The sequence below is a fragment of the Ranitomeya imitator genome, chromosome 7 (assembly GCF_032444005.1).
Source record: "Ranitomeya imitator isolate aRanImi1 chromosome 7, aRanImi1.pri, whole genome shotgun sequence".
Classification (NCBI taxonomy): domain Eukaryota; kingdom Metazoa; phylum Chordata; class Amphibia; order Anura; family Dendrobatidae; genus Ranitomeya; species Ranitomeya imitator.
Window position 1 is genome coordinate 143,552,297 of NC_091288.1, and position 26,764 is coordinate 143,579,060.

At 43.8% G+C, this 26,764-nt stretch overlaps 1 protein-coding gene across 2 annotated transcripts in view; it reads left to right on the forward strand.

Moving 5' to 3' along the window:
• The window catches only part of PFKL (phosphofructokinase, liver type), a 152,455-nt gene that overhangs the window by 57,796 nt on the left and 67,895 nt on the right, over positions 1–26,764 (forward strand). For both annotated transcript variants that reach the window (XM_069733880.1, XM_069733881.1), the window contains exons 6-8: positions 15,631–15,675; positions 16,736–16,844; positions 21,505–21,600. In XM_069733880.1, coding sequence (XP_069589981.1) covers positions 15,631–15,675; positions 16,736–16,844; positions 21,505–21,600 — 250 coding nt within the window. The remainder of the gene's footprint in view (positions 1–15,630; positions 15,676–16,735; positions 16,845–21,504; positions 21,601–26,764) is intronic.

Genomic DNA, 26,764 nt, shown 5'->3' on the forward strand with positions numbered 1-26,764 from the left:
TCTCGAGTAACAAGTATATTCGCTCATCACTAGTGATAATATTTTCTATTAATACATTGGGTTGGAAGTTTGACGTTAAAGTGGTTGTGTGGTTTCACCTAACCTCTGCTTGCAGGCTCAAACAAATTATCACCAGCCTATGTAGGAGCATTCACAGAATGAACCTACATGGGCTGTAACCAAACAGCATCTGGCAGAACTCGGCGCACATCCCAATACCTGGCAGCGGTGACACGCTTGGGGTTATTTGAGTTCATATCGGTGGGCTCCCACGCTGACTTTTATTTATTTACGTATTAAAAAATGAAAAAAAAAATGGCATGGGCTCCTGTGTAATTTCATAGCCAGAATAGGGAAAGCAGACAGCTTAGGTCTGATGTTAATATTCTGGGAAGAAGCCAATAGCCAAAGGTTCCCAGGCTATTAATATCTGCTCACAGCTGTTTGCTTACCCTTTATTGGCTAGTTTACAGGGGGACCCCAGAAAAAAAAAAGTTGTAGGGTCTCCCTATAAATTCTACCAGCAAAGGCTAAACATCTGCAGGCTGATATTAATAACCTAGGGAAGGGCCATGGTTATTGGCTTCCTCACAAAATAAAAAAAAAATCAGCTCTGTCACCCCAGAAATGTTGCATCAATAAGATGCAGTGGCAAGTTGAGTAATAGGGTTGGGAGGTTTCATGTCAGCCTTGTATTGGCAGCTGACATGAAGCCCAGGGGTTAGTAATGGAGAGGCCTCTCTAAGACGTCCTCACTACTAACCCCATATTCAAATTGTAAATAAAAAAACACCCAGCATAAAGTCTTTTATTTGATATAAATAACCACACGGTGTTACACATTTATCTGAAAATAAAATCATACTTGCCTTAACACCTGCTCCCCAATGCTCTTATCCCTTGTAAAAAAAAACAACAAAACAGAAACAAAAAACTAATTTGTCAGAAGAGCAGCGATAATCTATAATTTCCCACAACAATCCTTGTGACTTTGAGAACAGTCACTGATGTGACTGCTCTCAAGGACAGCGGGCTCACACTGACACAGGAGGTAATTGCTCCTGTGTCAGTGTGTAGCACTGAGCTGCAGTGAGAAAGTTAATAATAATAAATAATCTTTATTTATTTTTTTATATAGCGCTAACATATTCCGCAGCGCTTTACAGTTTGCACACATTATCATCGCTGTCCCCGATGGGGCTCACAATCTAAATTCCCTATCAGTATATCTTTGGAATGTGGGAGGAAACCGGAGTACCCGGAGGAAACCCACGCAAACACGGAGAGAACATAACAAACTCTTTGCAGATGTTGTCCAGGGTGGGATTAGAACCCAGGACTCCAGCGCTGCAAGGCTGCAGTGCTAACCACTGCGCCACCGTGCTGCCCCTAAGTTCTCTGCAGTTCATCAGCTGATGAACCCTATTGAAGTCACTAATTGCACTATTGCGTGAGAACTTTCTCATGCAGCCTTGGTGCCGTACGTGAGATCACTGGGGCTCATCAGCTGATGAATTCCGTTGATCTTTCTCACTTCAGCTGAGTGCTACACACTGCAGGAGCGACTATATGCTCTTGTTTATGTGCAGCCAGCTGTCTGGTAGAGCAGTCGCATCAGCTGATATGACTGCTCTACAAGTGATCTGAATCATTGTGGGACACTGAATTACAGCGGATTGGTGAGGGATATGGTGATTTATTATTTTTTCTTTTACAGGTGTCATGAGCATTGGGGATTAGGCGTTAAGATGAGTAATGGTGTTTTTTTTTTTATTTTTATTTTTTTTACAGGGGACAATGGCTTTAGGGATTAGGTGTTGAGGTGAGTGTAACTGTGTTTTTTATTTCAATATTTATTTTACTTTTTTTTTTCTTCTTTTACTTTGAACACAGGCGCCAGCTGATGATTACACCTATCAGTGGCACCTTCACTCCCTGTTATCAGGGACAGCAGGCGCAGGCTGATGGGGGTAGTACTGTCTCATCAGCCGGTGCCTGTGACTGGCAACTGACAGCTTGACCCCGCAGCTCTCTGATCAGCGGTAATGATCTTACTGCCGATCGGAGCCGCCGATGTTTCTCACACAGATGACAGTGCGAGAACTACCTGATATAGGAGCAAAAATGCAGCAAATCTGCAAACATTTTTATACCTGTGTTTTCCCTTCACCCATGACAGCATACCTGAAGGAGGGATCCGCCCAGCAAGGACAGGAAACCTACTGAAATAAAAGGGCGGTCCTCTCCCTTGCTTCATTTGTTGGTTTCCTGTCCTTGATGGGAAGCCTTTGTGCTGAAACTCAGTGGTCCCAGATGAAGAGTTTATTTTTTTTGGACTTACCATCTCCAATCCCAGTGTTGGAAGAGCAGGCAGTATACCTGTGGGCCGTCCTTCAGGAGATGGAGGTGCTGTCCACGGGTCCAACTGCGGCCTTAGTGTACGTGCAGGTGGTACATACAATCATGCTGGGCATGTCTGGATCTGCCACACGGCTCTCCCTCTTCCATCTTCCAGCCAACACTGCGGTGAATTACGCTTCCTGGTGTCCACTCCACTGATGTCATTGGCAAGGCACGCTGGGAATGGACATGCCCGGAAGCAAGATGATGGCTCAGTGGACAAAATGCCAGCCTGACTGCGTGGGGATTCAGCATGGCTGGGGCGGTAAGGAGGGACATATTTCGGGACCGGAGGAGGCGGAACCGAGGAGAGCACCATGGATCCTCTATTAAAAGGAAGGGATAACCACAAGAAAGCACTTATATCAAGCTCACTCCACCATGGAGGGTTTGAGAAGACAATTCAAGGTTCTGTACACAGACACTTCCTGTCCTTTTCAGCAGTTACATGGTCATAGCAGAAATAGTCTTACTCTCTTGTATCAAGGTATGAAATTGGTATGCTCCGATGTGGGCAAAGATCACTGTGAAGAGAGGGGGATGAGGTGAGCTGTGACATCTACTATTGTAAATGATGGATCCAATGTTGTTTATGCATATAAATGTCACCTCGCTGTGTTATTTTACCCATTTCTGAATTTTTGTTCAACACTGATATGAGAAACTGTTAACAAAAGAGAGATTTTAAAGAAAAACCTGATTTAAACAAGATGTAATTTTCTAATGACAGTCACATTTAAAATGGGAAAAAAATCACTTTCTTTGCAGTCTAGTGACAAAAGGGTTAGTGTTTCCATCTTATCGGGGAGGTATACGTTTAGTTTATAGCTTTAAAACAGAACAAAGTTCAAAAGTAACATTACGTATTATCTATAAAGCATAGTACAATGTCATTGATAAGCATGATGTGCTGTATGTATGAAGGGTTTCTGCATAATTATTGTTATAGGAATATTTATTAACCAATCTAGGTGAACTTAACTCTTTCTCGATTTAGGACCTACCAGTATGTCTTATGTCATGCTCAAGTGGATAATACAAAACCCGGCACTCAACTTTGTGGTGTGAAGAAACGAAAGATTTATTATCCCAAATCAGAAAACGTTTCGGTCCCACAGCTGGACCTTCATTAGTAACGTATTATAATTATTTTAAAAATATAAATCTGAAAATTTTGAGTTGCATTTGTATTGTTCACTTTTAGTCTGATACCCAGAAATAAAATCCTAAGTGACCAATTACCTCCAGAAGTCACATAATTAGTAAATTGAGTCCACTTGTGTGTTAGGCTAGGTTCACATTGCGTTAGTGCAATCCGTTTAGCGGATACGCTAACGGATTGCGCTAACGCAATGTCCAAAAAGGGATTGTGTTCGGCAATCCCGCTAGCGCAGATGCCCGATCTGCGCTAGCGAGGAACGGACCCTGAACGCTGCAAGCAACGTTCGAGGTCCGTCCGAAACTAACGGCACATCGCAGATGCATGCCAAAAAAGGCATATGTTTGCGATGCGTTAGGGATCCGTTAGCACATTGCAGTCAATGGGTGCGCTAACGGATCCGTTACATAGCGTAAATTGCGACAATTGCGCCATGTAACGGAGCCCGTTAGCGGACACCCACTAACGCAATGTGAACCTAGCCTAATTTTTCTTTATCGCCTCTCATTAGGGGACACAGGAACCATGGGTGCATGTTGCTGCCACTAGGAGGCTGACACTATGCAAATAAAAAAGTTAGCTCCTCCTCTGCAGTGTACACCCCACCGACTGGCATTATACTCTTCAGTTTAGCTTAGTGTCAATTCACCAGGACAAGTGTTGCGGGGCTCCAGGAACATTTTCAGTTCGTCGCCCTGCCGTTCGGTCTTGCAACCGCTCCAAGGGTTTTCACGAAGATCATGGCGACGCTGATGGCCATCTTGAGAGTCAGAGGCCTGGTCTTATTTCCATACCTCGACGACATCCTCATCAAGGCTCCGTCCTTTTCTCAGGCTCACGAAAGTCTGTCCATCGTTCTCAACACCCTAGCCCGTTTCGGGTGGCTGGTCAACCGGAAAAAGTCCTGCCTTATTCCTTCTCAGCGCATCATCTTTCTGGGCATGCTCTTCGACACTCGTCAGACCAAAGTCTTCCTTCCCAAAGACAAGAGATCCACTCTTTGTTGGGACATAAGCTTGCTCTAGGGTCCTCGGCCTCCCTCCGATCGGCCATGAAGGTTCTCACCTGTGTGTAATTTATTCTCATTATAACTATAGCTGTTCTGTGAAGGCCTCTGAGGTTTGTTTGAAAACATTAGAGTTCAAATGACATCATTAAAACCAAGGAATACACCAGACAGGTCAGGGATAAAGTTTTGGTTTAAATGCAAATACTGGGGCAGCACGTGGCTCAGTGGATAGCATTGCAGCGCTGGAGTCCTGGGTTCTAATCCCACCTTGGACAACATCTGCAAAGAGTTTGCATGTTCTCTCTGTGTTTGAGTGGGTTTCCTCTGGGCACTCCAGTTTCCTCCCACATTCCAAAGACATACTGATATGGAATTTAGATTGTGAGCCCCATCGGGACCGCAATGATAATGTGTGTAAACTGTAAAGCCCTGCGGAATATGTTAGCGCTATATAAAAAATTAAGATTATGGTGGAAAACAAAGACTGGACATCACCCTGAAAATGCCATCCCCACTGTCACACATGGAGTTGGCAGTAACCTGATGAGGGATGTTTTTCTTGGCAGGGACAGGGAAATTCAGGAAGAAAACCTGTTAGGCTACGTTCACATTTGCGTTGTGTGTTGCATCGGCGACGCAACGCACAACACATGCAAAACGCATGCAAAAATGCATGGTTTTGTGACGCATCCATTTTTGGCTTGCTTTTGGACGCAAAAAAAATGCAACTTGCTGCGTCCTCTGCGCCCTGCCGCTTGCGCCAAAAATGACGCATGTGTCACAAAGCGCAAGACAACGCATGTCCATGCGCCCCCATGTTAAGTATAGGGGCGCATGATGCATGCGTCGCCGCGGCTGCGCCCAACGCAACGCTAATGTGAACGTAGCCTTAGAGACTGCAAAAGACTTGAGACCGGGGACGTAGGTTCACATCCTAGCAGTACAATGACCCTAAACATACTGCCAGAGCTACAGTGGAATGGTTTAGATCAAAGCATATTCTTGCGTGTGAATGGCCCAGTCACAGTCCAGACCTAAATCACATTGAGAATCTGTAACTTGAAAATTGCTGTTCACAGTCGCCTCCATCTAATCTCACGGAGATACACTTGTGGTCAGAATTGTTGGTACCCCTCGTTTAATGACAGAAAAACCCACAATGGTCACAGAAATAACTTGAATCTGACAAAAGTAATAATAAATAAAGGATCTATGAAAATGAACCATGCTTTCAACAATGCTTCCACAGAATTTAAAAAAAAATCATGAAATAGGCCTGGACAGAAATGATGGTACCTCTAAAAATAATGTGACAAAATGGACATGTTAAATCAAGGTGTGCCCACTAACTAGCATCACAAATGTCTACAATCTTGGAATCAGTGAGTGGGCTGGTATATAGGGCTACAGGTACTCACTGTGCTGTTTGGTGACATCGCACTCAGTATGGACCCATGGAAGCGAAGGAAAGAGTTGTCTCAGGAGATTAGAAAGAAAATTATAAACAAACATATTAAAGGTAAAAGTCATAAGACCGTCTCTAAACATCTTGATGATCCTGTGACTACAGTTGCACATATTAATCAGAAATGTAAGATCCATGGGACTGTAGCCAACCTCCCTGGACGTGGCCGCAGGAGGAAAATTGATGACAAATCAAAGAGACAGATAATACGGATGGTAACAAAGCAGCCCAGAAAAACTTTTAAACAGATTAAAGGTGAACTTCAAGCTCAAGGAACATCAATGTCAGATCGCAACATCAGTCGTTGTATGAGCCAAAGTGGACTTCATGGGCGACGACCAAGGAGGACACCATTGTTGAAAAAAAAAAAATAATAAAAAAAGCCAGACTGGAATTTGCCAAACTACATGTTGACAAGCCACAAAGCTTCTGGGAGAATGTCCTATGGACAGATGAGACAAAAATGGAACCTTTTGGCAAGGCACATCGGCTCTCTATGTTCAGACAGAAAAATGAAGCATATCAAGAAAAGAACACTGTCCCTACAGTGAAACATGGAGGAGGCTCTGTTATGTTCTGGGGCTGCTTTGCTGCATCTGGCACAGGGTGTCTAGAATCTGTGCAGGGCACAATGAAATCTCAAGACTATCAAGGGATTCTAGAGAGAAATGTGCTGCCCAGTGTCAGAAAGCGTGTCAGAAAGCTTAGTCTCAGTCGCTGGTCGTGGGTCTTGCAACAGGATAATGATCCAAAACACACAGCTAAGAACACCCAAAAATGGCTAAGAGGAAAACATTGGACTATTCTGAAGTGGCCTTCTATGAGCCCTGACCTAAATCCTATTGATCATCTTTGGAAAGGGAAACATGCAGTCTGGAAAAGGCAACCTTCAAACACGAGACAACTAGAGCAGATTGCTCTTGAGGAGTGGGCCAAAATACCTGTCGAGAGGTGCAGAAGTCTCATTCACAGTTATAGGAATCGGTTGATTGCAGTGATTGCCTCAAAAGGTTGTGCAACAAAATATTAAGGTAAGGGTACTATTATTTCTCATCACCTCAAATCCGTGCCCATGACGCCCACCCCCTGCACCCTCTCTGGATCACTATGGAATGCCTGCCCGCTCCATCTGCAATAAACTCCACGTGATTCACAACCTTTTTACCTCTCGTAATCTTTCGTTCCTGGGCCTCACCAAAACATGGCTGACACCCTCTGACACAGCCTCCCCTGCTGCACTATATTACTGTGGCCTCCACTTCACCCACACTCCTCGCCCTGGCAACAAACATGGTTCTTCCAACTGTACCTTTAACCCAATCCCACCTCTACCCTCCCTTATCCTCCCCTTTATTGAAGTCCACTCAGTCCGCATCTACTCCCACTACAACCTCCAAATGGCCGTCATATACCGACCTCCGGGCCCTACCACTGCCTTTATTGACCAACTCTCCACCTGGCTCCTTCACTTTCTGTCTGCTGACATTCCCACTATCATCATGGGTGACTTCAACATCCCCATTGACATCCACCAGTCAGCAGCCTCCAAACTCCTGTCCCTTACTTCATCTTTTGGACTTACTCAGTGGTCCTCCTCATCCACCCACACAGACGGACATACATTAGACCTGGTCTTCACCCGTCTCTGCTCCCTATCTAACTTCACAACCTCCCCTCTCCCTCTATCTGACCTCCATCTACTCACTTTCTCATCCCTGTCCTCCTCACCTGTCACCTATGTCAAGCAACATGCGCACCTACGCAGGAACCTCGCACACCTAGACACCCACACTCTCTCTGACTTTATCCTACCACTAGCATCCATATCCTCATGACACAGACACTGCCACTAGTTTCTACAATGCCACTCTTGCATCAGCTATTGACACAGTTGCCCCTGTCATGCATAGCAGAGTGCGACAAATCCGTAGACAACCTTGGCACAATAACATCACTAAAAAGCTTCGGCAAGTATCCAGAATTGCAGAACGGCGTTGGAAGAAAACGCATTTGCAAGATGATTTCACTGCACTCAAACAAGCAACACTTGCATTCAAATCAGCTCTCACCTCTGCTAAACATGCCTATTTTACATCCCTCATATCTTCGTTATCCCACAACCCCAAACAGTTGTTCAACACTTTTAACTCCTTCCTCTGCCCACCACTGCCCCTCCGAGTTCCCTAATCTTTGCCGAGGACTTTGCCACGCACTTCAAAAATAAGATAGACCAAAGAAGGCAAGTCTTTGTTGTCAAACCACCACAACCCCTTTGCATGCCAGACCAATGCCCTAACTCCTTAACTTCCCTCTCCAAAATCACCGAAGGGGAGCTTGCTCATCTTCTCTCCAAATCACTCCTCACCACTTGTGCGTTTGACCCCATCCCACCTCCTCCCCAACCTCACCATAACATCAATACCAACCCTAACCCATCTCTTCAACCTATCACTAACTTCTGGTACCTTCCCCTCTGCTTTCAAACCTGCCACAATCACACCTATCCTCAAAAAGCCATCCCTTGACCCAAGTGCTATGTCCAGCTATCGCCCCATATATTTGCTCCCATTTGCTTCCAAACTCCTTTAGCTGCACGTCCATGCTGAACTTTCCTCTCACTTTGCATTCAACTCTCTTCGACAACTTACAATCTGGCTTGCGTCCCCACCATTCCACTGAGATTGCCCTGACCAAAATTACGAACGACTTACTTACAGCCAAAGCTAACAGACAATTCTCTATACTCCTCCTTCTAGACCTGCCCTCTGCCTTCGACACAGTTGACCACTGCCTCCTACTACAGATCCTCTCTTCCTTTGGTGTCAAAGGAACTTGCCCTATCTTGGATCTCCTCATAACTTACCAAACGCACATTTAGCGTTTCCTACTCCCATACTACTTCTTCATCTCGCCCCCTCTCTGTTGGTGTCCCTCAAGGCTCTGTCTTATGGCTTTTACTTTTCTCAATCTATACACTCGGCCTGGGAAAACACATAAGATCCTATGGCTTCCAGTACCATCTATATGCTGATGACACTCAGATCTACCTTTCTGGCCCAGATGTCACCTCTCTGCTCTCCAGAATCCCAGAGTGTCTATCAGCCATATCCTCCTTCTTCTCCTCTCACTTCCTCAAGCCCAATTTCCTACATCTCGCATATCTTCCCTACCTGATCTATCTATCAAAATAAATGAAATCACACTTTCCCCTGTGTCCAAAATCCGCTGCCTCGGAGTAACCCTTGACTCTGCCCTGTCCTTCAAACCGCACATCCAAGCTCTTGCCACCTCCTGTTGCCTCCAGCTTAAAAATATTTCCAGAATCCGTCCTTTCCTCAACCCTTACTCTACCAAAATGCTTGTGCATGCCCTAATCATCTCCCGCCTCGACTATTGCAACATCCTCCTCTGTGGCCTACCTTCTAACACTCTCGCACCACTCCAGTACGTCCTTAACTCTGCTGCCCGACTAAGCTCTCTCCTCGCTACACTCCTGCTTCCCCTCTTTGCACATCCCTTCACTGGCTCCCAGTTTCCCAGCGTATCCAGTTGAAATTACTAACACTGACCTACAAAGCCATCCATAACCTTTCTTCTCCGTATATTTCCACACTAATCTCTCAATATCTTCCCTCACGTAATCTCCGGCCCTCCCAAGACCTCCTTCTCTCCTCCACGCTTATTCGCTACTCACCCAGTTGCCTCCAAGACTTCTCCCGAATATCCCCCATCCTCTGGAATTCTGTGCCCCAACACGTCCGGTTCATTTGGATCCTTCAAAAGAAACCTGAAAACCAGGTCAGATTCAAGTTATTTCTGTGACCATTGTGGTTTTTTTGTCATTAAACGAGGGGTACCAACAATTTTGACCATGTTTAGTTAGTTTGCAAACAGAAATGGGCAAATATTTCAGCCTCTAGATGTGCAAAGCTGGTAGAGACATACCCCAATAGACTTGCAGCAGTGATTCCAGAGAAAGGTACAAAGTATTCACTTGGGGACTGAATACAAATGGATGTCACGATTTCCAGATATACCTAAAATAATTAGAAAAACATTTACTGTAATTTCCTTTACACTCCTCAAATGCTTCCTACTTTGTGTTGGTATATTGCTTATTATCCCAATAAAATCAATAAAATACATGTTAAGTTTGTAGGCGCAACGTGAGAAAAAGTGGAAAAGTTCATGGGGTGTGAATACTTTTTGTAGGCACTGCGCATGTATGTGTGATTGCAGATATAATATTCTTGTTATATGTCTGGTATTTTTTTTCTTTTTACCAAAGCATTATTACCAGACAATGTCGGGCTGGGTTTACACCACGAGTCCAAAAAATGACACTACCTTAAAGGACAAATGGAGTCCAAAGTTTACTACATTACACTGTTTGCCTCATTGAAGTCAATGCCTATGTCTGAGGATATCTGGATAACATTTTTCAAGTATTAAATAAAGAATCCCTGGAAATAGTGCTGCATGGGGGTGAAAATGATGTGAGCCCAGCATGGTATTGACTGGCAATCTGTCAGGCTGTGCCCCGGACGGGTGCTGGTGACAGCAGCCTGTTCCCAATGTCTGACTACTTAAGGTACCTTCACACATAACGATTTCGTTAACGATATCGTTGCAACGTGTCGCTTTTTTGTGACGTAGCAACGATCCCGCTAACGATATCTTTATGTGTGACAGCGACCAACGATCAGGCCCCTGCTGGGAGATCGTTGGTCGTGGGGAATGATCAGGACCTTTTTTTGGTCGCTGATCACCCCGCTGTCATCGCTAGATCGGCGAGTGTGACGCCGATCTAGTGATGTGTTCACCGGTAACCAGGGTAAACATCAGGTTACTAAGCGCAGGGCCGCGCTTACACAGTGCAGGGAAGCTGACGCCGGGGGACGTGACAGACATCGGAATGTAAGTATGTACTGTTTTTTTTTTTTTTACTTTTACAATGGTAACCAGGGTAAATATCGGGTTACTAAGCGCGGCCCTGCACTTAGTAACCCGATGTTTACCCTGGTTACCCAGGGACTTCGGCATCGTTGAAGACAGTTTCAACGATGCCGAAGTCTTTCCCCGGATCGTTGGTCGCTGGAGAGAGCTGTCTGTGTGACAGCTCTCAAGCGACCACACAACGACTTACCAACGATCACAGCCAGGTCGTATCGCTGGTCGTGATCGTTGGTAAATCGTTTAGTGTAACGGTACCTTTAGATATTGCACTGTCTGACTGTGGTGTCCTAGAGGATAAACAACAACTGAGATTGGAGTTGCAGATGGGCTCCTTGGGTGATGAAAATGATGTGCATGTATCTCATTGTGTGCTAATTAGCCCCTGAAGATAATCAGAGGTCTTATCTCTGGTATGTAATATTTTTGCTTTGGTTGTATTGTTCAATTAAAGGTACCGTCACACTGAACGATATCGCTAGCGATCCGTGACGTTGCAGCGTCCTGGCTAGCGATATCGTTCAGTTTGACAGGCAGCAGCGATCAGGATCCTGCTGTGCCATCGTTGGTCGGAGCAGAAAGTCCAGAACTTTATTTTGTCGCTGGACTCCCGCAGACATCGCTGAATCGGCGCGTGTGACGCCGATTCAGCGATGTCTTCACTGGTAACCAGGGTAAACATCGGGTTACTAAGCGCAGGGCCGCGCTTAGTAACCCGATGTTTACCCTGGTTACCAGCGTAAACGTAAAAAAAAACAAACACTACATACTTACTTTCCGCTGTCTGTCCTCCGGCGCTGTGCTTCTCTGCACTGTGAGCGCTGGCCAGCCGGAAAGCAGAGCACAGCGGTGACGTCACCACTGTGTTTTCCGGCTGGCGCTCAGTCAGTGCAGAGAAGCACAGCGCCGGAGGACAGACACCGGAAGGTAAATATGTAGTGTTTGTTTTTTTTTTTTTTACGTTTACGCTTACGTTACGTTTAGTGCGGCCCTGCGCATAGTAACCTGATGTTTACCCTGGTTACCAGGGGACTGGCATCGTTGGTTGCTGGAGAGCTGTCTGTGTGACAGCTCTCCAGCGACCAAACAGCGACGCTGCAGCGATCGGGATCGTTGTCTGGATCGCTGCAGCGTCGCTAAATGTGACGGTACCTTAATGTTACATCACATTTATATTATATGCAGCGATACTGAAGAAGGTCCATTTTTAGGACTGAAATGTCTAGGATTGCCTGCACAAATAGATATCTACCGGTCTCACACCCGAGTGCCAAGTTTACTTTTCACTAGGATTATTAGGGAATCACTGAAAATTTACATGAACTCCATAACAAGTAACATTTAATTATTCATAACAAAAAACCAGAGCGTACACAAAACAATAGTTATACCATCACTGGGGAATATGTACACCGCAAAGACACTGATATTAGAACCTCCATCACCAATTAATAAATACCCTCTGTTTATTTCTAAAAGCAGTGCTGCCACTAAAGATCAATACAAATGAATAACTTCTAATTGATTAAAGAGGCACTCCCAATAAGTGTTTTGGTTTTTTTCTTCACCATTAAATGTGTGTAGTGAGAGTATTTGTATACTCGCCTCCTGCCGCTCTCCAGAGTCCAGCACCATTCTTCTCTTCTCAGTGGCGTCACCCCTCTGCAGACTCTGCGGGTCACACTGCGCTCTCTGAGACCTAGAAGTGACTTTTCCAATGTAAGTCTATGAGGCTACATAAGTCACATTGTAATAGAGACTTCTGGCTCATGTATGCGGCACAGTGACCCGAAGAGTGAAGTGCGGTGATATCACTGAAGAGGAGCAGAGCGGCGCTGGATCCCGGAGACGGAGGCGGTAGGCGAGTATAATAATACCCTCTCACTACATTACATACGCACATTTAATGAATAAACAACTTAATAGGAGCGCTTCTTTTACTCCATTTTCTAATTCACATAATTTACCATCTCAACACATTTCTCTATCCACGTAACATAAAGGAAGCTGATAATTTTTTTTCAATACAAGATCTATAATAGAGCCTTATTTACATATACTATACCCATGATAGTAGACACCTGATGAGCTGCACATCTACATGTATTTGCTCCTCATTGTATCAGTCATATAGAATTGGGTGCAATGCAGACAGTCCACCACTGATTAGCAAAATAAAATGCCCTACACTAAATTATTCCTGGTTTAGTTGTGTGCCGTTAAGACAATGGCAGCGTGGTTTCAAGGATCAATTACTATGATCATTGTGGACCCTGAATTACAAATATCATTGTCCTATACTCAACAGCACTAATGTAGTAAGCCATACACCAAATTAAATAAACAACATTACTCATATAGAAACCACAGTTCTGTCAGCTGCTTTTATATAGTATATAAACAGTGGGGGAAATAAGTATTTGATCCCTTGCTGATTTTGTAAGTTTGCCCACTTACAAAGACATGAACAGTATATAATTTTAAGAGTAGGTTAATTTTAACATTGAGAGATAGAATATCAAAAATAAAATCCAGAAAAATCACATTGTATAAATTATGTATATTTATTTGCATTCTGACAAACAAGACTTAATACTTGGTGGCAAAACCCTTGTTGGCAAGCACAGCAGTCAGATTTTTTTGTAGTTGATGATGAGGTTTGCGCACCTGTCGGAAGGAATTTTGGTCCACTCCTCTTTGCTGATCATCTCTAAATAATTGCGATTTTGAGGCTGTTGCTTGGCAACTCGGAGCTTCAACTCCCTCTACAAGTTTTCTGTGGGATTAAGGTCTGGAAACTGGCTAGGCCACTCCATGACCTTAATGTGCTTCTTTGTTGCCTTGGCAGTATGTTTTAGGTCATTGTCTTGCTGGAAGACCCAGCCACGACCCATTTTTAATGTCTGGGTGGAGGGAAGGAGGTTGTCTCTCAGGATTTTACGGTACATGGCTCCATCCATCTCCCATTGATGTGGTGAAGTAGTCCTGTGCCCTTAGCATAGAAACACTCCCAAAACATAATGTTTCCACCTCCATGCTTGACAGTGTGGACGGTGTTCTTTGAGTCATAGGCAGCATTTCTCTCCCTCCAAACACGGCAAGTTTAGTTAATGCCAAAGACATCAATTTTTGTCTTATCTGACCACAGCACCTTCTCCCAATCATTCAAAGAATCATCCAGGTGTTTATTGGCAAACTTCAGATGGGCCTGTACATGTGCGTTCTTGAGCAGGGGGACCTTGCTGCCAATGCAGGATTTTAAACCATTACAGCGTAATGTGTTACCAATTGTTTTCCTGGTGGCGGTGGTCCCATCTTCCTTGAGATCATTAACAAGTTTCCCCCCCATGTAGTTTTAGGCTGATCTCTCACCTTCTTCATGATCAAGGATACCCCACGAGGTGAGATTTTGCATGGTGCACCAGATCTATGTCCATTGACAGTCATTTTGTATTTCTTCCATTTTTCTTGCTATTGCACCAAGAGTTGTCTCCTTCTCACCCAGCGTCTTACTTAAGGTTTTGTAGCCCAATCCAGCTTTGTGCAGGTCTATGATCTTGTCCCTGACATCCTTCTAAAGCTCTTTGGTCTTGCCCATGTTGTAGAGGTTAGAGTCTGTCTGACTCTGTGGACAGGAGTCTTTTGTAAAGGTGACTATGTAAGACAGTTGTCTTTAATGCAGGTAACAAGTTAATTAGGAGAGTCTAACTGGTCTGTAGGAGCCAGAACTCTTAATGGTTGGTAGGGGATCAAATACTTATTTCTCACTGCAAAATGCAAATAAATTTATATAATTTATACAATGTGATTTTTTTTTTCTGGATGTTATTTTTATTTTCTAACTCTCAATATTAAAATTAACCTACCCTTAAAATTATAGACTGTTCATGTCTTTGTCAGTGGGCAAACTTACAAAATCATCAAAGGCTCAAATACTTATTTCCCCCCACTGTAGCACTCACTAGGTGACTATTTGATATAATGTGGCCATAATACGTCTTGTGAGAAGTACTGGTGTGGCTCCCCAGGAATAGCTGCCACATTCATGAAATTGGTTATGAGTCTTATGATTGTTTATCCGGCATACTTATATATACACTATAAGTGGTCTATCATGCCCATGCAATCTATAGCATATCTAGATTACGGTATATAGTACATGCACAGGATTATACAGCGCTCACCATTGTTTTCAATAGGAGCTGTTCTTCTGTACCCGGCAGCAGCTGCTACACAATGAATGGAGCTGTGCTGTGCAGCTGTCCATCACATGTGTTTAGATCCACCGGCCGCTGAGGCAAATCACAGCAGCTCAGTGGGGTTCTGGGTGTCGGCCCCCAAGGAACACATATTGATTACCCATTCTACAAATAGATCTTCATTTTATTGTGATTGGACAACCCCTTTTCAATAAATTAGTAACTTGTGTTCACCTCCTACATCCATTGGTTAACATTAGCCATAAAGTTACCAACCACCTTTATCAGAGATATCATTTAGAATAAGCAGGTCATGGTATCTACACAAGTGACATGTGGTAGATAAGTGCGGCATCTGCGTCAGCTCTTCGAACCGCCGTGCATTTCATTCTCCTAGTGATATGTTCACCACTAATGAAAGAACGTTGTGGTTTTCTCATTTTAGCCACCAGAGGACATTTGTGCTGGAAGTTATGGGAAGACATTGCGGGTAATGACCTCATTTGTACATTTTTCTCTGTGACATCTCACTCTACTTACTATTGTGTCCTATTTCTAAATATTTGTATTATATTTACATAATACTCTGAGCATCTAATCTGTGTGTTTTGGGGTAATAAAATTTTAAAGCTTCTTGACTCACAAAATAGAGATAAATGACAATATGTAGTTTTTGGAATACATACAACTTTAAAGGGAATCTGTCACCCCAAAAATCTTATATGAGCTAAGCCCACCGGCATCAGGGGCTTATCTACAGCATTCTGGAACGCTGTAGATAAGCCCCTGATGTATCCTGAAAGATGAAAAAAACAGGTTAGATTATACTCACCCAGGGGTGGTCCGATCCGATGGGCGTCACGGTGCGGTTCGGCACCTCCCATCTTCATACGATGACGTCCTCCTCTTGTCTTCCTGACGTGGCTCCTGCGCAGGCGTAATTCTCTGCCCTGTTGAGGGCAGAGCAAAGTGCAGCAGTGTGCAGGCGCTGAGCCTCTCTGACCTTTCTCGGCTCCTGCGCATTGCAGTACTTTGCTCTGCCCTCAACAGGGCAGACAAAGAACACCTGCGCAGGAGCCATGACGGGAAGCAAAGAAGAGAATTGTATGAATATGGGAGGCCCCGGACCGGACCGCGACGCCCATCGGACCTGACTGCAGCGGGACCGCCCCTGGGGGAGTATAATCTAACCTCTTTTTCTTACCTTTCAGGTGACATCGGGGGCTTATCTACAGCATTACAGAATGCTGTATATTAGCCGGTGGCCTTACCTCATATGCGATTTTTGGGGTGACAGATTCCCTTTTAAACACTTCTTATTCCATCGGTTTATGAGATGGGGCAGACAAGAAAACAGCAAATCTGGCATTGCATTTATGTGACAAATAATGCATTAGTTTTATCACATTAATATATGTGTGTATGTGGTCTTGATGAACCAGAGCCATAGTTGTTGTTTTTTTGTTTTGTTTTTTTAAATAGAAAATACAATAATTCTTGACAAATTATTGACTAATAATTTAAATATCTGCTGTATTTTCTTTTTATAGGTATTTAGCATTGGTGTCCGCTTTGGCATCGGGGGCTGACTGGCTTTTTATTCCAGAATGTCCTCCTGAAGAGGGCTGGGAAGATCTCATGTGTGCAAGACTTGGAGAGGCAAGTAACCGACCTAACAGATTTAGGGAAGCTATTGTGAAATGTGGGATTTGCATTTCATGGTCAAATTAAAGTGACCCTGTCAGCTAAAAAATATGGTGCACTTTGTGTTTAGTGTTATCGAGCCGGAGTAGCTGAATGAATTATTATATAGGTTTAGGGTAACATATATAACTTCCCAGATCATTCTAGGCTTAAGGGAATGGTCCTTACCTGTGATAGAAAGCCCTCCCTGCATAAGGGTGTATATAGAGGTGGCGATCAGTCCTGTGAGGACTGTCCCCATGACTGCTACGCTCACCATCAACAGGGGCTTTTACATTTCAAGATAAACTGTATTTTACAAATCTCAGCCTGCGTGTTCAATGACAGATTCCCTTTATTGTCCAACGTTTCCTTCATTTTATAAGATTACCTTTATTAAACTAGTTTAGCCTCTACTCTACAACTTCAGTATGTTAATGGTAAGAGATGCAGGAGAAATCAGAACATTTAACGATTTTCCTAACTCTAAGAAATGACATAAATGAGCATACTTAACCTTAAAAACAGTGTTTATTAAATTCCTTTAAAATTACACCTAAAAAGCCTATGCAAAAGGATCTAAGACACTATATCCGGACCACCAAGACTGCCCGTCACTGATAAGCAGTACTGTGGGTTATCCAAATAAAGTCGAAAGATCCAGTAACTCTAAAATATTATGTACACAGATAATCTATCTCCACTTTATGCATGTCAGTCCAATAAATGATGCACATAGACATATAAATCTATTAAATATGTAAGATAGGAAATATTAGAAAGCTTAATGATCAGACTTGAGGAGTGCTGTGGCTGTCGGAATGGGGAGATAGCAATTTCCTGTCCTTACGATGACCATGGAGCAGTATGCACTGAATCCAGGCAAGTGCTGGTAGGTGATCGGGACTGTTATTTTTGTTGCATTATCCGTCCCATAGGCACAGTTTTATTTTTCCCGGACAACCCATTTAACTAGTGCATTAATTGACTTTACTGTAAGCATTAACCTCATCACGACATCCGCCATACCTGTACGGCGCCAAGGGAGATGCGTTCCCGCAAATTGACTCACAGAGCCGGCACGATTATCAGCGGGAGTCCGCTATATATTACAGCTGACACCATGCAGAAACGCCCACAATCAGTACTAGTGCCGATCGTGGGCGGTTTAACCCCTCTGGTGCCACTGTCAATAGTGACAGCGACATCAATTATTATAGCTCCCTCTCTGCTCCGATCAGCACAACGCGATTGTGATTGCGTTGTGCTGATGGTCTCCAAAAGATGGCCACGGGGTCACCCAGGTACTGTGGCCTGTAAGCTCCTGATCAGAGCACAAGCTGATATGCCTCCTGCCTGTGTGTCAGAGACTGATCTGTGTGTCGAAGTATTAGACAAGCGATCAGTCAATTGAAAGTTGATGTCCTATGCTGGGGAAAAAGTAAAAAAAAAAAAAACTTTTGAAAAATTGTAAAAATATATACCGCAAATAAAAAGACAAAATAAAGCACAAAAAAAAAAAAACAATAAATACATATTTATTATAAAAACAAAAATTAACAAAGTACGATCTATAAAACTGACCCAATAGTTAACCCTTTCATTAAGAACCCTTAATACAAAGTGTAAAACTATGCTTTTTATCGTAGTACCAATCAAAAAGTGAAATAAAATACGATCAAAAAGTTGAATGTAAATAAAAATTGTGTAGGTGAAAACGTCATCCTTTCCCACTAAAAGCAAGCCTCCATACAGCTCAGTCAGCGGAGAAATAGAAAAGCTATAGCCCTGAGAACGGGGATATGCAAAAATATTTTTGTATTATAAAATTGTTTTTATTATGTAAAAGCGGAAAAACATAAAAACAAGACATATTTGGTATCGCTGTAATCGCACCGACCCGAAGAATAAAGTCGTATAATCACTTATACCGCACAAGAAGCTGCACAAAAAATAAATAAAACCAATTCTTCACCTGCTGTTGATTTGTGCATTCTGCCTCGCAGTAAGGCTCAGCTCACATTTATCCTGCGCTCTACGTGGAGTGCTTACATCGGGGTTTCTGTGTAAATCTGTGATATACATGGATTCCCTATATTGAGGCAGATGGAGGCACTAAGGAACGCCATAAGACCTGTGATCCGGCAGTTTCCGTCTTTTTGGGCATGCATAAAAGCGCAGTCCGCCACAGTTTTGTGTACCTCTGAAAATAAGTTTATCACTGAACAGAGGCCAGACAGAGTCCAGAATAACTCTGCTGCCTCATTATAGTGATTGGATCTGTCGGGGGTTTCATCTATATCTCATAATTCAGAAATTTAAATGGAAATCCTGATGTAGGTGCTCATTGTAGAGTGCTAGATAAATGTGATCCAAGCTTCAACTCAATACACAAAAAAGCAAGTCCACTCTCAGGTTCGTTACCTGTTAACGGAAATATAGGGGGCTTTCACGTTACTGGTAATACAAAGCCTCTGGAAAAGCAAAATGGCTCCTTACCCTCACAAAGGAAATCCAGCAAATCCTGTGCTCCCTAATCCAAATGCCCTTCGGTGCCCCAGTGTGCCTACACCACATTTAAAGCCCACGTTTGGCATTTCTGTAGTGATGAGAGCCTATAATAATATAAATACGAAAAAAGTTGATTCAGCTCACCCATTAGAAGTTAAATTACTGTGGTGGTATCATCCGAGCACAGAAATTACATCTCTGCCAGGACGTGGAAAATTTGAGAAACAAAATGTAGGAATCCAGCTCCAGGATGTAAAATATCAAAAAATACTTTATTCAACATTTAAAAATTGGAACAAGCGCTTACAAATGACCAGCAAAATACCGTATATACTCTAGTATAAGCCGACATTTTCAGCCCATTTTTTTGGGCTGAAAGTCCCCCTCTTGGCTTATACTCGTCATACCCAGGGGTCGGCAGGGGAGGGGGAGCGGGTGCTGTCTAATTATACTCACCTGCTCCTGGTGCGGTCCCTGCACGTCTTTTCCCCGGCACCGCAGCTTCTTCCTGTACTGAGCGGTCACATGGTACCGCTCATTACAGTAATGAATATGTGGCTCCATCTACCATAGGGGTGGAGCTGCATATTCATTACTGTAATGAGCGGTAACGGTGACCGCTCAGTACAGGAAGAAGCTGCCAGCGCCGGGGAAAAGACCTGCAGGGACCGCGCCAAGAGCAGGTGAGTATAATTAGACGGCACCTGCTCCCCCTCCCCTGCCGACCCCTGGGTATGACTCTAGTATAAGCCGAGAGGGGGACTTTCAGCCCAAAAAAATGGGCTGAAAATATCGGCTCATGCGTCTTCTTCAGTGATGCTCAGGTCAGAGGGCGCGGTGACGTGGATAGTGCGCGCACTCTGCCTGAACGTTAGTGCAGGAGACGCTGAAGATGGAGCGGCGCCGGAATGGGGAGCAGGTGAATATTGAAAGTGCCAGGGGCCTGAGCGACGAAGAGGTGAGTATGTGATTTTTTTTTTTATTATTTATCACAGCAACAGCAAATGAGGCAAGTGTCTGTATGGAGCATCTATGGAGCCATAACATTTGTGCAGCACTATATGGGGCCATAACGTTTGTGCAGCACTATATGGGGCCATAACATTTGTGCCGCACTATATGGGGCCATAACGTTTGTGCAGCACTATATGGGGCCATAACATTTGTGCAGCACTATGTGGGGCCATAACATTTGTGCAGCACTATATGGGGCAAGTGTCTGTATGGGGCCATGATCAACGTTTGTGCAGCATTATATTTGGCAAATGTGTCTATGGAGCATCTTATGGGGCCATATTTAACCTTTATTCAGGATTATATGGGGCATATTTTAATATGGAGCATCTTATGGAGCCCATCAAACTTTATGGAGCATTATATGGGGCTCCTGATTCAATATGGATATTCAAAAACCCTTAACCTACTGATGTCTCAATTAATTTTACTTTTATTGGTATCTATTTTTACTTTTGACATTTACCGGTAGCTGCTGCATTTCCCACCCTAGTCTTATGCTCGAGTCATTAAGTTTTCACAGTTTTTTGTGGCAAAATTAGGGGGTTCGGCTTATACTCGGGTCGGCTTATACTCGAGTATATACGGTAGTTAGGAAGCAGCCATGGACGACTGAACACGATCTTCAAAGCCTTTTCCTACTGTCAGATTGCCCATAAGGGCAAGAGCTAATATACTGCATAGCTCACAGATAGTTGATTGTAGGAGAGGGATAATTGGGTACTGAGTTATGGAATAAGAGGGGTCCTCTACTGTCTGTGTCCCCTGATCTCCAGAATTGTGTGAGATCTAGCTGAACACTCTTTGCACAAATACTTCTCAGAATGACGCAGTTTCCCACCCAAGTGACTTGTGAACTCGGCCATAGTCCGGTTTGAGCGCCACTAGGACCGTCCCTCCAATTGGGAAATGTCTAGGGGCAGTGGTAACTTAGTTGGGAAATAGTTGGCCACAAACTATAGGGCTGAACAGCAAAAAGCCTACAAATTTATACTCACAACTAAGTTCCAAAATGTTTTTCCATAGCCTGATGTGTACAATGCCAAGCTTTAGCTGAAATGTTTGGTCAATAAATCTGGATATTGTATTTATTTATTTTTTCTTTGTACAGTCTCGTAGTCGAGGTTCCAGACTAAACATCATTATAATCGCTGAAGGAGCCATTAGTTGTAAAGGGGAGCCAATTACTTCTAAGTATGTGAAAGAGGTATGTTGTCTGTCTGCTTCCTTTTATAGGTCTAAGGGCAGAAATGTAGATGGGCGGGATACATGAATGTAGTATTAGTACTGTGCAGTGCCAAGTAACGCCATTACTTGGATTACGTATTGTGTGAACGATGATGAACTTTGGAATGCAGATCTGGTGAAATAAAGTGACATTGTGTATTCACCATTGCATTTGTCATGCCTGTGGAAGCCTATTTGTGGTGTTGGCACTCATCTCAGATGTTGTAAGCTACTGTCCCATTAATGCTGTTACTGAATTTGCACACACATGTCCAAAAGACGTTCTGGGAATATCAAGATGGAAAGAAGATTGGATAATACAAAAAGCCTGTCTGGGATCAGGAGCGTCTTTGTGGGCTCAGATATGAAGTGGGGATTACTGTACAACAGCACAAGATCACTGTCCAGACACTGAGCGCACCCTTGGCCAAGCATTGTTTTCTTTTTGCATTTGTTTTGACCCCTCCACCTTCCCTGATTGACAGCTGTCTTTCCAGGAGTCAGAGGAGTGTGGAGAAGGTCTAAGAACTGCTTGGCCTCTTAAGAGTGCAGTACACACCAGTATTTGGTGTGAGCAACCATCTTTTGAGCTGGCAGACTTATTTTAAGTCCAGCTTATTTTCCAGATAGAAGACATTTGTGGGAATGGTTGTGGTGTCCTCACATTTAACGTCTGTCCCAGCTAATTTGCAATATCTTAGGTTTAACACCCCCCACCATCTTGGTACTCTTCCTTCATAGGAGTGGATCTTGTTTAACTCCACCTCTTTCACAAAAAATAAACTTAACAACAATACAGAGGTAGAATGAAAAACTAAAAATCATTTGCACACTTTAACATCTGAAATTAGGGTTAACGAAGGTAATCACTTTGGCATCGCACACAGAAGAATAGCGACATCCTCCAAATTCAATTCCTTCCTTTTGCTGTGCCATAGAACATATACTGGGGAACATAGGTAAGTATTTGATACACTGCCAATTTTGCAAGTTTTACCACCTACAAAGAATGGAGAGATCTGTAATTTTTATTATAGGTACACTTCAAGTGTGAGAGACAGAATCTAAAAATTAATAGAAAATCACATTGTATTATTTTTACATTGTATTTGCGTTTTATTGCATGGAATAAGTATTTGATATAATAGAATATCAGAACTTAATATTTGGTACAGAAACCTTTGTTTGCAATTACAGAGGTCAGACGTTTCCTATAGTTCTAGACTAAGGCTACTTTCACACTAGCGTCGTTCGACGCACGTCACAATGCGTCGTTTTGAAGAAAAAACGCATCCTGCAAAGTTGCCCGCAGGATGCGTTTTTTCTCCATAGACTTTCATTAGCGACGCATTGCCACACATTGCATCCGTTGTGCGATGGATGCGACGTGTTTTTGCAGTCCGTCGGACCCAAAAAATGTTGCTTGCAACTTTTTTTGTCCGTCGGGTCCGCTTTTTTCGACCGTGCATGCGCGGCCGGAACTCCGCCCCCTCCTCCCCGACCTTACAATGGGGCAGCGGATGCGTTGTAAAACTGCATCCGCTGCCCCCGTTGTGATTTTGCTTCACAGCATGCGTCGGTACGTCGGCTCGACGCTAGTGTGAAAGTAGCCTAAGCTTCCACACACTGCAGCAGAGATTTTGGCCCTTTCCTCCATACAGATCTTCTCCAGATATTTCAGGTTTCGGGGCTGTTGATCGGCAACATTGAGTTTCAGCTCCCTCCAAAGATTTCCTATTGGGTTCAGGCCTGGAGACTGGCTAGGCCACTCCGGGACCTTGAAAGGCTTCTTACGAAGCCACTCCTTAGATGCCCTGGCTGTGTGCATCGGGGTCATAAGATCCAGCCACAACCCATCTTTAATGTTCTTACTGAGGAAAGGAGGTTGTTGGCCAAAATCTTGCTGAAAGCCCTGCTCTGTGTAGCCAAGAGATCAGAAGATCCCAGCTTCAAGTCTCCTATGGAGACTATTACAGCATATACTATTTATTTATTTTTTTAAATATTAAAAAAATAAAAGTTCAAATCACCCCATTCACAATAAAACATTAAAAAAATATCAAAAATACAAATATTTGGTATCGCTGCGTTTAGAAACACCCGATCTATCAAAATATAAAAGCAATTAATTTTATCGGTAAATGGCTTAATGAGAAAAAAAATAAAAACGCCAGAATTACCTTTTTTGGTCACCACAATATTGCAATAACAGGCAATCAAAACATCGTATATATCCCAAAATGTTATCAATAAAAACATCAGCTCAGGGTGCATAAAATAAGCTCTTAACCAGCCCCAGCTCCTGAAACATTAAGACACTGCAGGTCTCGGAAAATGGCGCCTTTTTTTTTTTTTTTTTTTTTTTTTTAACAAAATTTGGATTTTCTTTTCACAATCTAAATAAAAAAGAACCCTGACATGTTTGGTATTTGGTATCTACGAACTCGTAATGACCTGGAGAATCATAATGACAGCTTGATTTTTAGCATTTGGTGAAGATGGTAAAAAAAAATTGTGGGATTGCGCTTATTTTTCAATTTCACTGCACTTGGATTTTTTTCCCTTTTTTCCAGTACATTATATGGTAAAATCAGTGGTGTTATTCAAAAGTCCAACTTGTCTCACAAAAAACAAGCCCTCATATGGCCATATTGACATAAAAATACAAAAGTTATGGCTCTAGGAGCAGAAAACAGAAACACAAAACCGGAAAATGGCCCTGGGGTGAAGGGGTTAAGACTGTGGTCCCAGCTCTCTTCAGGTCATTGACTGGGTCCTCCTGTGTAGTTCTAGGCTGATTCCTGACCTTTCTTAGAATGATCCTTACCCCACAATACGAGATCTTGCGTGAAGCCCCAGAACGAGGAAGATTGACAGTCATCTTGTGTTTCTTCCACTTTCTAATAATTGTGCCAACAGTTGTTGTTGCCTTCTCACCAAGCTGCTTGCCTATTGTCCTGTAGCCTATCCCAGCCTTGTGCAGGTCTACAATTTTGTCCCTTATGTCCGTAGACAGCACTTTGGTCTTGGCCATGGTGGAGAGGTTGGAGTGTGCCTGATTGATTGTGCGGACTAGTGTCTTTTATACAGGTAACGAGTTAAAACATGTGAAATTAATACAGGTTATAAGTACAGAGTAGGAGGCTTCTAAATGGAAAACTAACAGGTCTATGAGATCCGGAATTCTTGCTGGTTGGTAGGTGATCAAATACGTCTTCCAAGCAATAAAATGTGATTTAATTATTAAAAAATCGTACAATGCGATGTTCTGTGTGTTTTTTTTTGTTTTTTTGTTTTTTTTTTTACATTCTGTCTCACAGTTTCCATGTACCTACAATAAAAATTACAGATTAATCCATTCTTTGTATGTGGTGAAACTTGCATAAGCGGCAGTGTATCAAATACTTATTTTCTCCACTGTATATAAACTGGAGAAGCAACAATTTCACCCATTCATACACGGCTCTTTCTAAAGCTTAATAAAGACACACACATGTAATAACGGGTCAATACATTGCTGTTCCCGTTTCAGTACTTTTGTACAGCACAATGAAAGCAACAAATTAGATTTGGATGCTGTCACTATTCCTCTGTGTTGGATTACATTACATCTCTATTTGGTGGATGTGTGTATGATAAGGCAGTTTGGTGCTGTCTCATCCCTTTTATTAAAATCTTGGCATGTCACAGCGGAGCTGTCAGACCTGAGGTGCAGAACGTCAGTAACAAGATTAAGGTTTTCTTTGAAGATTTGAGTTTCTTTAGTGACCATAAAAGTATCTGACCCAGAGTTCTGTAGTTAGACATCTAGAGTACCATGTCATATCACAAAATGTCTCTGTCTAAAACCAAAATTAGAAGCCGCACCAGCAATGGAGTCCGGGTGCCAAACAAAGAAAATCGAGGCAGCACACCAATTGAAAAAATGCTATTTAATAGCCTATAAGCGTGATTTTTCGGCACCAAGTGTGAGCCTTTCTAAACCCTGAGGCTTGAGAAACGCTCAAACTTGGAACCCAAACGTCACCATTATGGGCTATTAAATATCATTTCTTTATCGCCTCTCATTGGGGGACACAGGAACCATGGGTGTATGCTGCTGCCACTAGGAGGCTGACACTATGCAAATAAAAAAGTTAGCTCCTCCTCTGCAGTGTACACCCCACCGACTGGCATTATACTCTTCAGTTTAGCTTAGTGTCAGTAGGAGGTGGACACGGGTCTTTCATTAGACCCTTATCTACCTCTATGTGCGTCGCTTCCTTTACAGGTTTCCCGGAGGGATACAGGGTGAACAGTCACACCTGTAGTCCCACAAGGCGGACTATGAGTACGGTGTGTACTGCCACCCCGTATCCTCATAGATCCCTCTCCAGGACCAAGAGCCTAGCACACAAGCGTGCTCAGAAGTCCGGTCCTGGCTCCGTCACCCACCCACTCGCCCACCAGAGCCTGTCGGTTGAGGAGCCGAGGACGTCCATCAGCTCCCTGGACGTCTCAACCCTTTTTCAAGGTTAGTACGCGTGGAATTTTTAGGTGAGTATATTCTCCCTTCCCCTCCCATCCCAGACCTTTGATAGGGTTCTTGTTAGGGGCTCCCTGGCGACTCGCTTACCCGGTCATCGCCTGTCTTTCGGTGGCGCGGCTGGTATTTCCACATTTCTTCCCCTTTTCTGCAGGGGCCTTCTGCTCTCCAGCGCGGGGCCCCCCTTTTAGGCCACCGCGCTCTTTTCCCTGTGGCCAGCATTTCTTCCACGACAGCTCTATGGCTGCCGTACGCTCCTTCCGCGGCGCATTACCGGCGCTGCGGTTTTTACTCTGGGCACATCCTTTGCGCGGCAGCCCTGCAGGCGGTCGCGCCGCTTCTCGCTGCGGCGCTTTGCTCTGGCGCCGCAGGAGGTGTTTATCTGCGGCGCCCTTCTGTGACCTGCAGGCTGTCACGCCGCTTCTCCCTGCGGCGCATTGCTCTGGCGCCGCGGGAGGGTGTTGTCTGCGGCGCCCTTCAGCGGCCCCAGCCTCCCTCACGCCGCATTGTTTCCGGCGCTCTATTTCGGCGCCGCGGCCTTTTTTTCTCGGCCGCCGGTCCCTAATTTAGGCCCCGGCTTCGGCCGGGGCCTACTTCCGGTTGTCGGCTTTCTCCATTT